This window comes from Larus michahellis, chromosome 2 (assembly GCF_964199755.1).
Source record: "Larus michahellis chromosome 2, bLarMic1.1, whole genome shotgun sequence".
Taxonomy (NCBI): domain Eukaryota; kingdom Metazoa; phylum Chordata; class Aves; order Charadriiformes; family Laridae; genus Larus; species Larus michahellis.
Window position 1 is genome coordinate 134,737,385 of NC_133897.1, and position 12,434 is coordinate 134,749,818.

General features: G+C 37.4%; 1 protein-coding gene across 6 annotated transcripts in view; it reads right to left on the reverse strand.

Annotated features, from left to right (window-relative positions):
- The window catches only part of STAU2 (staufen double-stranded RNA binding protein 2), a 170,740-nt gene that overhangs the window by 99,487 nt on the left and 58,819 nt on the right, over positions 1–12,434 (reverse strand). For all 6 annotated transcript variants that reach the window (XM_074577279.1, XM_074577282.1, XM_074577283.1 and 3 more), the window contains 3 exons: positions 10,181–10,288; positions 3,950–4,162; positions 694–831 (listed from right to left, as the gene is read on the reverse strand). In XM_074577279.1, the coding sequence (XP_074433380.1) occupies positions 694–831; positions 3,950–4,162; positions 10,181–10,288 (459 nt within the window). The remainder of the gene's footprint in view (positions 1–693; positions 832–3,949; positions 4,163–10,180; positions 10,289–12,434) is intronic.

Genomic DNA, 12,434 nt, shown 5'->3' on the forward strand with positions numbered 1-12,434 from the left:
ATTACCCCGGAGTGAAAACACAAGAGAAAAGAATTCTTTCCTGTTCCTAATCTTTCTTAACCTGCTGTTGCTCTATCTAACAAAATATCACCATTATACCAAATAACATTAATGATCTACTGTTTCTGTATTAGGTCCAGAGCCTTTAACAGGACGGGCTAAAACACATGATGGAAGGCTTTTTTTGTGGTATATCAGATAAGAACAAAGCCACCAAGAAACTGAAAACCTGAAAAGATTTACAACACTCTTTTTTTTAAACCAAAATGCTTGGTAATGTGGGCATATTCGTACCCTTATTTCAGAACACTTGTTTGTATTGCAATCCCCTGATCAACAATAGCAAACTAGATTTTTTCAAAAAGATGACTAAAAGTAAATAAGTCATGAACCATCAGGGATAAAGACGGACACCTTCAGGTGAAATGAAAACAAGAAGAGTATAAAAAATGCAAAACCACTACAAGAAAAGCATCTAGAAGGCACACAACCAAGTTGCCATTTGTTTCACCAAGAGAAAGATGAAAGTTCAAACAGGTCTTCTAATACCGTATTTCATACTCCTCTTGTGTAACTGACCATAAAGCAAAGAGCCAAACACAGAGGGATCCGCTTCATATTATGCCATCATTTTGCTTGAGTTTGACCATAACATAACAAGGGCATTATCTCTAACATGACAGCAGATGATACCTGCATAACAAACTCTCGACGGCGAGGCATTCCTCTCTCTGAAAGAAGAACATACTCTGGCTCCTTCTCCTTTTTGGCCTGTTGGATCTGAGCCAGACGACTGATGGGATTCATTCCTTGACCATATTCCGGTCCAGCCTAAAACAAGTATAAAAGAGAGAACCATTATTTCAGCATATATCCCTACAACTATTACGATGCTTCAATAAATTATTTACTAAGGTTACTTCTTCTTTAATACTCTCTTTGAGAGAATAAGAAGTAAATTTCTTCCCATCTTCTTATCATGAGACAGAAGATAAGAATCCTCAAGCTCAAAACTGTGGGAAAATATATGCCCCTATTGTCTGCCGCTGTCGCAGGTAGTGTGCATACCCAGAATATGTAAGTGACCAATATCCTCATGTATCTATGGAGGTCCTGTGGGGATGGATGAAAAGTAGCAGGTTCCTCAGTCAACTATATCTCGTTGCCCTATTTCTATGACCCTTCCCCCTAATCCCTTAAAATAGGTTGCTACAATGCTGGAACATGCAGTACGCTAAGAAAAGGTGGGATTTACATGTGGATTTGCCATATAACGAGGAAGCTGCCTCTCTCAGCCTTCCTGCCTTGCTTGTCAGTGCTCCTGCCTTCCATCCTGCAATGCAGCTCAAGGTGTTGAAGGTTCACTCTGTGTGTCATAGGAATTCACCCTCAAAATACTTTTATGTAGCGAAGCTAGAGGGGAGTATTCCAATGGCTAGAAATGTTGAATATTGTGAGCCACCCATATAAGTATAAATGTTTAACAGACAGTAATCCTCACAGTAACACGTCAAAATGTATGGTTGGCAGGGGAATTGATCTGATGGGGGAAAAACAAAGGAAGTGAGAGACTGGTCTGTCCAAGATTACACGGACAGGTGACAAACAACAGTTCTTACAAACTATCTAGTTCTGAAATCCTTTTACTATGTTATTACTCACATGGCAAACGCTCTCTCAAAGCAAATAGCTATGAAAACATTTGTTTGTAGATGTTCAGGAGAAGAAATTAAGGCCCAAAAGAATTTTTCTGAAGTCATATTTAACTGATTTATATACCATAACACAAAGAACGAACTTGCAAATGAATGTAAATGGCATTTGAATGTAGAATTGTTTTTATGTTACTGAGCTATTTCCTTTTCATGAAGCGATTTGCAGGATAAGAGAAGATCAGCAGTCATGCTCCTTTGAGCTTCTCAAATAAGAACAAACAAGTGGTCCAGAATCTAAAGAGATGATCAGCAACTGAAGGCAAAGACCAGAGAGGGATATCATATTAAGAAAGCTGTGCAATGAATCCTACGTTGTGCAATTGCTGAAGTTGTTAGAAAAGATGTAGGTGAAAGAATTAAGACAATGTCATGCACAAGGGCAGCTGTGTGGGCAAGAAGCCAAGCAGAGACAAAATGCAGAGCAGGCTAAATAAAGTGCAGGCCATAAGATATAGCCTCATAAATATATATACAAATAAAAAGAAGTTATTGTTGTCACTTTTCTTGATGCTTAAAACATGTGCAGGTTAAATTAAAAGAAATGGGCACACCTCAGAAGTTTAGATATTCAAAAAATAAAAAACTTGTGCATATCCAGGTTATTTTGACTATTAACACCTCTTTCTAAGATGGCCAATGTTGGATAATTCAATTTAAGATTGTAATGGTAAAAGGTATATGGTAATGTAAGAGATTTTTACATTATTACACCCTTAGCATCTTTCTTGAGAAAAACTTTCCAAAATGAGACAACCAGAGCCAATAGCCGGTATAATGCTGTTCAGCCTAACATAATGCAAGCCATGCACATAACATAATTCAGAAAAATTCAAGCTTTTTTTTTTTTTTAACTAACAAGAAGCAAATACAGAGTGAGAGATGAAATTTAGATCCTAAAAGTATATTCTGAAGCACAGGTCTTGGACATGAAGGCTTCCTGTTTTTTCCTGCAATTTTAGCCTTGAGGTTCCTGATCTGCATAGCATGGGGCAATCGTGACAAACACCAGACAGAAATTGAGCAACGCTTCATCATTATTTACCCTGGCCTAAAATGACCTAACATAGCCTATGAAAGGCTATTAATGTGCCTTTACATATACCTAAATAACTGTCCAATATGCCAGAGAAAATAAAATCATGTACAAGGAGTTCCTCAGTAAAATGAAATGTAGCAGATTTTGGCCACTTCAAAAACGTCATCTTCTACGCTGAACAGATGACAAGTTAGTCTGATTAGTTGTTCAGTGCTGAGGCTAGGTAGCGATGCTTCATAAATATATGGACAGTGTGCAGCTGCTTTTGTTAGATCATTTGGAAGGCTAATTCCTTCAGATGGCCCCTTGGTTTTGTATGAATTTAGGATGAGTAGACAAACCAGAGCTAGTTGCTACAGACTGGCTGAATTGTAGAAGTAGCAATAAATCTACTGCCACCAAGAATAGAAGCACCATTTAAGAAGCTTGAGCTCACAAGAATCCAGAGCCTCTAAAGGAAGCCTCATCAGTGCAGCAAGAAGCATATTAATATCCTCTGAAACAGGGCATGTTTTAATGGAGGGATGGTTCAAAGTCCGCAAGTCCTCCATGGGCTGGTCTCCAGCCAATTTTCTGTCTGTACTTGCGAGCTAAAAATCATTATCAAACACAGGCACTTGAAACAAAAAAAGTATTGTCCTTGACAAGTGACACACTAGGCTGAGATGTCAACATACTCTTGGCCTTCTTTCAAATCTTTCAAAAATCAAAACAAATTGAAGCTGAAGTCACAAAACTCCTGAATCTAGGTCCACAAGGGGAGGAATCTGGACTGTGCACCATTTCCCCATATATCTACTATTTCATATATCTCTCTCCCTCTGCAAACTGGGGAGGGGGGAAAGACCAAGGAAAAAACACCATTTATGCTAGTAGGGCGTCCCAGAGGAGATGATGTTAAAAATTCCCATGGCTGTACAGAGCTGCCTGGAGGGTTTGATCCTCCACTGGACTTGAACCAAATCCCTGAAGACTTCTTGATGAAAGCTTGGTTCTTAAGCTGAGCACCTCACAAGCCATTATGTTTGAGAATTTCACAGCGTTCTCAGAATCCAAAAAAGTACAGGCATATTAGCACAGGCAAACAAGTAACAGTATCAACAGAAAATGACAAACGAGCCTTTACCAATTCAAAATCTGAGTAACTCTGCTACTTTCTGAGCAAACATTCTTAATGCTGTCAAAGGCGGACACATACCTTCAATATTGTTTTTGGACGTTTTTTAAAGTAAAGTTTTGGCTTTTCAATCACGGGAAGAGGAGGAAGTTTCTTAAGTTCTTGTAGGACAGCCATTGCAGCACGTTTCTTTGAAAGTTTCTTACTGTTGCCTTCTCCTTCTGCAGTGAATTCTCCTACTGTAACTCGTGTAACAAAGCTCTTCATGTGAGGAGGTCCACTTTCTTTAATCACCTTTTAAGCAAAAATAACACGGAGTCAAATCACTCTATGAGAATAGAACTTAATGTTTGTATTTCTGCAACGTACTTACTACTAATGTAGTTTTCCTGCTAACTGAAGTTTTCCTGCTAACTGAAGGCACTTTGAAGGGATTGAAGGGTTTTCGTAAAATCTGGACACGTATTAATGACAGTACCAGGTTTAAGGACAGAAAACAGAGGCTAATTAGATAAAGTAAATCTAACCATCATATTCAGTGATTCACGGAAAATACAGCGGACCTATATTTTCAAAAAGATTTACACAATAACACAATACACAACAATATTGCATATTTAAACTAAGCCTGCTGTTTTTTTCCTTGCAAGGTGCTTCACGTACTAAAGGAATTCAATACATGAAGCTCCAGCAGGCTTTGGCTATTTCTTTACATAAAATATACTGAAAACTATATTTATATAGCATCACTTCAACCCATTTGTAATTTTTTTCTCTTATCATTAAAACACAGGATGTTCACGCACGGTCCCCAACTTCAGTCTGAGAGATCTGTGGTTTGGTGGTGTCCTAGCTGCAGGCAGCAGCCGCAGCTCTCAACTCTTACCTTGCCAGAGTACCCAACCCCGAGCGATATCCCGTACAGCTGAAAGGCTGACACAGTCTTGGCCTCCACAGCTCTCAGCTGTCCCTCCCACCAGTACCGAAAGGGATTATCAAAAGGGCCACCATAACTTGCACAAAAGCCAATCAGTTCGGAGAAGTTTCATTTATTCACTCCCTTCCAAACATAGTCAGGATGACAACGAGAAAACTCATTTGAAGTACTTCGCCACTATTAAAAGTTACAATAATATGGAAAAAAAAAAGAAGTTCTGAACGCTGTACCTTCCTTTAGCGCTTTTTCTGTCTTCATTTTTACACACGCGCACATCTCCTTTTAGAAGGCTATACTGTTAGGATGCAATCACCGACAAATCCCAGCACTGCAAGTGCTAAGACAGCCATCTCCTCATGTAAGCACCATTTACTGGTCTGGACAGTGTCTACCAGGAATTAAGAGACCTCATTTGGGAAAAGGTTCAGTTATTTTGTTTGATGGGCGGAAGCAGCTACCTAATTTAATCTTTGTTACATGTAACGTGTATAAGGAGACATTAGAGCATCTGACAGGCACCTCTTTGTATTATCTTCAAAATCAATACAAATACATATTTTTTCAGTAGTTGCAATTACATCAAACCATTTGTTGAAGAAGTATATGCCTGAGTGCAAGGGAACTGAGGTAAAAGTGCTAGGGCCTTCTCGGTGTAATAACTATATTTTTAATGGGCTGAAACCTTCAACCTTAATGTTATTACAACATGTTTTGTATTAAAGTTCTTTTTATCAAGGTCACGTCCCTTGCATTATTTAGTTTTGCTGTTACACTGTAATGAGGTCTCCTTAGGCTTGTATTTCTTTTTTAAGCTCTCTTCTGTGGCAACTTCACCCAGTAAATACAATTATCACAGCATACATCAATAAAAAGACACAAAATGAAAATTAACAGACAACTTTGTCCGCATTTTCCCAGAATAAGACGACATCTGTGCCAGCATGGGATTTTTCTCTTGTAGCCCAGGAGTGTTCCCGCTCTGAGATTCCAGGTAATAATTTCAGAAGTGTTTTCAAGATTACCTCACTTGAAAGTTGCCCACTAGTGCTTTACCGCGTGAGAAAGCAGGGGTGCTTTCGAGGCACTGACCCCCGGGAAGCTGCACTGCCTGCACCAGAGCTGGGATGAGCCCAGCGCCAGGACCTCTTGCTCTGTGAGTCGGGCTTTGTGCCAGCGCCAAACACCTTCATCCCACTGCAGTGTTTCCCACTCTGTTCTAAAGGCATATCTTAATCCATCCTTCTACGTTGCTATCCAAGTATTACAACACATTGTCTGTAAAACATGGCTAAATTAACCTTCCTGAGGTCCTTAATCTTTATGTGGTCTTACTAATACCATTATATAGGTGTTTCTACTTACATGCAGTATAATGTATTAATAAAATATACAAGAATGTCTATACTGACCAGATGAAAAAGGACAAAATAACTTGCTTAAGAAATATAATTGCTGAGTTCCTAAAATATTAGTTTTATATAAGTTTTCTCATATATATATAAACGTACACACATATATATATATTGAAAAGAATGTTAATACAAACCCAGATTATATTTTCATATACATGGAAATATATTTGTTAATATAAAACTAATGTATTCTGGTGTGGTTTTCATCTTTTTTAAAAGTTTACTTAGTTTACTAAGTGTGTGATACAAGGTAAATAATTGCCTGGAAAACATTCAAAACTGTTTTTTTGTTAGTGTGTAAATGGAAAAAACTCTGCATTGTCAATGGAATGAACCCAATAGGATTCAAATGGGATCAAGCTAAACATCCAAATTTGGTAATTTAGCAAAAAAAATATTTACCTAACAACATTTTTGGTTAACCCCAGCTTTTAGATCTTTTTACTCCACATGATTTCAAACAGTTGTGCTGTAAGCCTAGGAACAGAAAACACTATAAAGAAATTCAGCCTTTGCTATCCAAGAATACTATACACATTAGTACATTAAACTATTTCCTCAGTTGAAAGATACGACCCATGGACCAAATCATGGCTAATTTAAAGCTGAGAATTTGATTAAGGGTGACAGTTCAGTACAGTTTTTTTTTTCTGTTTCACTGATTTAAAGAATAACTCCAGCAAGAGAAAACACATGGGGCCAAAACACATCTAAGGTCAAGTTACATCAAGAGTGAATTTGGCTCAATTTAATGAATCATGCTGACAAATGAAAAACAGCAGTATGATTACAACGAAAGAGCAACGCTGCTTGAATTATTAATGAGACTCCAGGTAGAAAATTCAAAAGATTATGAAAAGATTAAATGGACATTAAAAAAAAAATAGAGGAGACAAAAAACAGGTCAACAAAAACATGTCACCTACATCCATGATTATTTACAAGTTTTAAAATACCGATATATTCCATGTGCTTGTACGGGTAGAGATACCAGATTTTCCCAGTGCAAAAAAAAACCCAGAAAACAACAAAAAAACCACACAAACCCAAAAAAACCCACGTCTGATGTTTTATTAAAACTGGAGTGAGAAAGGGTGACCATCATGCAAAATCTGAAGGGAGCTATTCAGTGTGTCAATCATCCAATCTGAAAGCCTTAATCCCCAGGAGCGCAGAAGCCAGATGGGTGTGAAACTTCCCACTGAGAACCTGCTCAGTCTCCCAGAGTCAGCAATTTGGTCTGTTCCTGGTTCAAAACACAGAATCTCTGCCTCACGGTGATAAGACTGGGACACGAGAAACTGCAACTCTTTTTCCCAGCAGAACACTGGAAGGGGATGGAGGGACAGAAAATTTGGCCTGTTCAGGCACTCTTAACCGCTCACTCCTGATACTGAGACTGAGAAAAAGATACTGTATTTGCTCTTCTAAAGAAAGAATACTCCAATCCAAAGAAAAATACTGAAAATAAAATGACAATCAGAAACACCCCAACATTTTCTAATACCTGAAGCTGTTGACCTCAGTTAGATCTTCTAGGCTCAACCAACTCCTTACTGACAAGAAGAAAATAAAAAACCATATGTTTCAAGAGAACCGAAAAAAGCAGGATTTTAGCCTATTGTTAAGGAGGGAATAAGATGCAAAATGATCATTTTACAGCTATTCTAACAATTCCTGCAGCAATCAGTTTTGTATCCCTCCTTAAAAATTGTTCATTGAGAGTCCCACAAATGCATTAGAGGAGTTGCATTTTAACTTACAAGTTGATGAATAAAGGTTAGCTAAGGATGCACCAGTGAGAACTACAGAGTAAAGCTGCTTCTTTATTAGACTTTAATGCTTTTATTTTAGTTAATGATTTAATAGATAGAAAATCCATAAAACTTGTCCTAAAATTCCTACGCAATTAAAATTAGCCATATTACACGAAACAGGATAGATAGAAGAAACCCACAGGGTTCTACATGCTCTCCTTATTTTCCACCCCTTGTGCAATTCTGAGGACGTGTTTACATAGAACTTTACATATCTTTATGACCACTACTTTGTTGCATAACACAGCACGGTTGGAACATTGGCTAAAGCTTCGTCACATGAAGAAAAGGCAGATCGTTTTATAGCTATTGCACGCAAAAAAGAGCTAGAGAAAGCTTTGATGCCTGCCTGGAATAACACAAAACCATTTGTAAATAAAATCCTATTAGAAACATCAGATCCTGGGGATTACCCATAATTGCTTAGCAGTTTTATTGAAATATAAGCCAGTACCAAGTTCAATCAAAACTCTACTTATGAATGTCACCTATACTTAGATTTAAAGGAAGGAAATAACACAAAACCTGCCAGGAGTGCAAGAAACTGTCTTTTTTCAATGTTGTTAACATTCTTTGGCAAGAGACACATTAGGCTTTTCCTGTACTAAGTATCTCTGCCTCATTCTCTCCTTACCAAAAGCTCTCCCTTAAATAAGCTGAAACACAGGAATGAAGTTAAGACGATATTCAAAGCACTATCCCTCTCTTCTTTTCAACCTCCAAGCTATTCTGTGACCCATGACCATTCATATCCTCCTGTTTTAGTGTATTGATTTGTATGGAGCTATTCCAAATACTTTTAAATACTTAAGGTAGAAAATGATGTGTGAAAACTGAAATGTTAATTATAAACTTCCTTTTTGAAACACGGGCATGTGTTTCCATTATGTCTGATATTATAGAAGAGTTATGTTCCTTCCATGTAGATGTAAATTGATAGACCAACACCCTCAGACACCCCAGTTTTATCCCCAAGATTTTACTTTCTCTTAACTTCCTAATTAGTCCATATTATAAGGAATATATATATGAAGCACACATCCATTTCTTATACTGAGGAATTCCTTGGTCAAAACCAATATTCTTTGGCTTTGGCTCTCTTACCTACCTTCTGAGAGATTTCTCAGATTTCTAAGAAGGTCCAAATAGCTCATTTGACATTGGCCAATTCATGGATACAGGCCAAACACATCAGTAAACTGCATACAGCACACTGTAAGGCATGCCACAGCATAATTTTTGGTTTTTTGGCATACAAATATGTGCCTATACCTCAAAAGGAAATAGCACTGGAGAAAATAACCATCGCCAGTATAGGCATTACCCATGTCCTTCATATATACTCAGTTTCAATGTAAAACATAAAGCAGCAAAAATAAAACTTTAAAGAGCCACTCACATTAGCATTTCCTGCATTAAAAAAAATAATAAAAGAAAAAAAAAGCCAGCTTGAAAGTCTGGTGGTTCCTACCACAATAACAGTAGATTTTTACAACCAGTTTCTGTAAGAGCTTTCTCATCAGAAAAAATTTTCCTGTTACTATCACTCATTCCCCCATAGTTCATTGACAGCACTGGAACTATTCCAAATATTCTTTATTACTTAAGGTAAACAAAAGTGTCAGAGCAGGTTCATAGATAAAATCATATGAAATGAGAAAAAAACATCATGAAGGCTTAAGTAGAGATAGATAAGGAATCAAATAGGGTGGAAGATGAAAAGATACCCATGACTTCCTCAAAACAGCACATCGGATGCAAAGTCTCTCGATGGGAACTTTTGTAGTGTATGAATGCCTACAGTTAAAGCAAAGTCTTTGGCTTATTGTTTTGAAGATTACTTCAAATCAGATTGAGCGTGGCTACTGTTTCTAATCCCATGGCACTATGGAGAAGATGCTTGAATTGTCTTTCTGCCATCCACTTGTTTGCAACCAAATATTAGGTCTCTAATACTTCAGAAAGAGCATCTAATTTAATAGTAAAAACTCAGTGTCTCAGACTCTGAAATGCTACCATTTTTTTATTTATAATTTGCATTAATTTAAATGTCATATTCATGATGTATTAATATTTTTCACTGTGTTGAGTTTTAGTGGCACTTTTTTAATACTTTTTAGCATACAGATAAATATGTAACACATACCTCAAAACTGACAGGTATATTGCGCTTCAAAGCAATTTCAAACACTACACTGATCTCAGACTTGTTTGCATCTTTATCTTCTTCTGATTCTTTTCCTGCTTCTCCATTCTGCAAATTAAGAATACAGAATCACATAACAATTTTTAGAAGATAAAAAGATACAATATGCTTCTCCCTGATTTCTGAAAGACTTGAGTTCTCCTGTAATGCTGCAAATCAGTGTTTGTACATCCACCTCAGCACTCCATTAACAGACACCCGCTGACTGTGAAGCCATATATAATGCAATTACACTTCATAATAAAGGAACACATACACATTAACTTATAAACTAAGGACAGATGGCCAAAGAACTTCTGTTGATTTTAGTCTTATTAATGACACAGATAATAATCATCCGAATACACGCTTCTTGTGTCAAACATGAGGATCAAACAGATCCTTTGGCCTGTTCCTCAGTCCCTCTGTGGATACACCTTCCAAGCAAGAAAGAAGCCTTCTGCACTTCTCAGAAAGCACAGAAGACTGTACTTCTCAGAAGAAATTCATTGAATCCCCTCACACTTTGACTGGGTCACCAGGTTACAGGTGTCCTCAGCAGGTCCAGCTGGTTAATGGCCCCTCCGTCGACTTCCCTCTGGGAGTTATGACCAGTGTGAAAAGGTAGTGACAGAGAACAGCTTGCTCAACACAGAACATTATTTATTTATCCATAGGAACGTAGCAAACAGAGAGGCTAAGAGATAAAACAACAAAAGGCACACGCAAACATTATCCTGCCTAAAATTCAGCTTTGCTTTACATTTAGGTAAGTCTTATTTTTCCCCGACAACCACCAGCATGGGGATCAGTTGCCTCCTGCAACCGCTGCCTTTTGGCGTTTGTCCCCCAGGCCACGTCTTCCTTAGTCCTCAGAGGTTTCACTTTCAGCTACTTCCAAACTGCAAAGCTCTGAAGGTTTCAAACTGGGATCTCTCAACAACCATGTAACCTTGGCCAGGCTCCTAATTTTTTATGAGTGGAGGTAAACATCAAAGAAACTTGGGCTGAATTAGGTGGATTCCTGCAGAGTTCCCATCTTACATAACAAAGTCTGATCTAAATCTTCAGCCACCAGCGTAGCTACAAAATGCAGATACCAAATTATAAAATAACATTACAAAAGCACTAGGTTCTTCATATTAACAATGAAATTTATCAATTGTTTATTTGTTAACTCTTAATATATCAATGTCTAAAATAACACAGGACCCAAAATCCAGCAGTCGTCTACAGAATGGAGATTTGGAGCAATTTTTTTCTCATTAAATGGCTGCAAAATTTACAACGAAGCAATTTACATCCCTGACATTGATCTGGAGCTAAATACAAACTAAAAATTTACAAAGTTTATAGAGCCTGCTGAAAAAAGGGGTGCAGTGCAAAGCAGTAACAAGGGTAGTTAGAATGAAATTACGTAGGACCTCTAGCTCATTTCATATAATGAGATGTGACGTAACACTGAAATCAGGAGTGTAGGTCATTATTTATAGGATGGGGAAGGCATTGATTAGGGTCACTGAGAAAGATCAACTGAATAGAGTTAAAAGGACAATATTTAAAAGTAAAAATGCATTTTGGGGATATAAAGAGTATCAAACATAAAGAGTGGGGTACTACTATTCTGCAAAAAACCTTAGTGAGAATCTTACTCGGCATTGTATTCAATGAAATTTGTGCTTTATAAAGGGCACTGATAATCTGAAAAGCTGACAAAAAAAAGCCACAAGGATGACCTACTGATCAGAAGAAACAACTTTACACTGAGACACTATGGAAACAATCAGTTCTATAAAAAGATTCAAAATTACTTAAGCATAATCTGTAAATGTATATGGGGGAGAGATTTTTGGTTCTGTTTGTTACATTTAGCAAAGATAAGAAAATTCCAATTAGATCAAAAACAAAGCTAAGTGAATTTAGAAGAAATACCTTGCAGATTATCTTTGAAATGGGGAATAATCAATCACTGGCAAAATTACATAAAATAATATAAAGCCCACTGGACTGTCACCAAGCCTTTAAGTCATGAATGTTTAGGTTTTCCAGCTATACGCTAGCTTAACCAGATATGTAGACTCTAAAGCAGGACCTACTGTTTAAAATTTCATGATTAATACAAACATATTGGTCCAGAAAATCCCCAGTTGTCCCTTCTGCTCTTTACAATTTAAGTCCTTGCATATTTTTCCACCAAAACCAGTAGAGAGCCCAA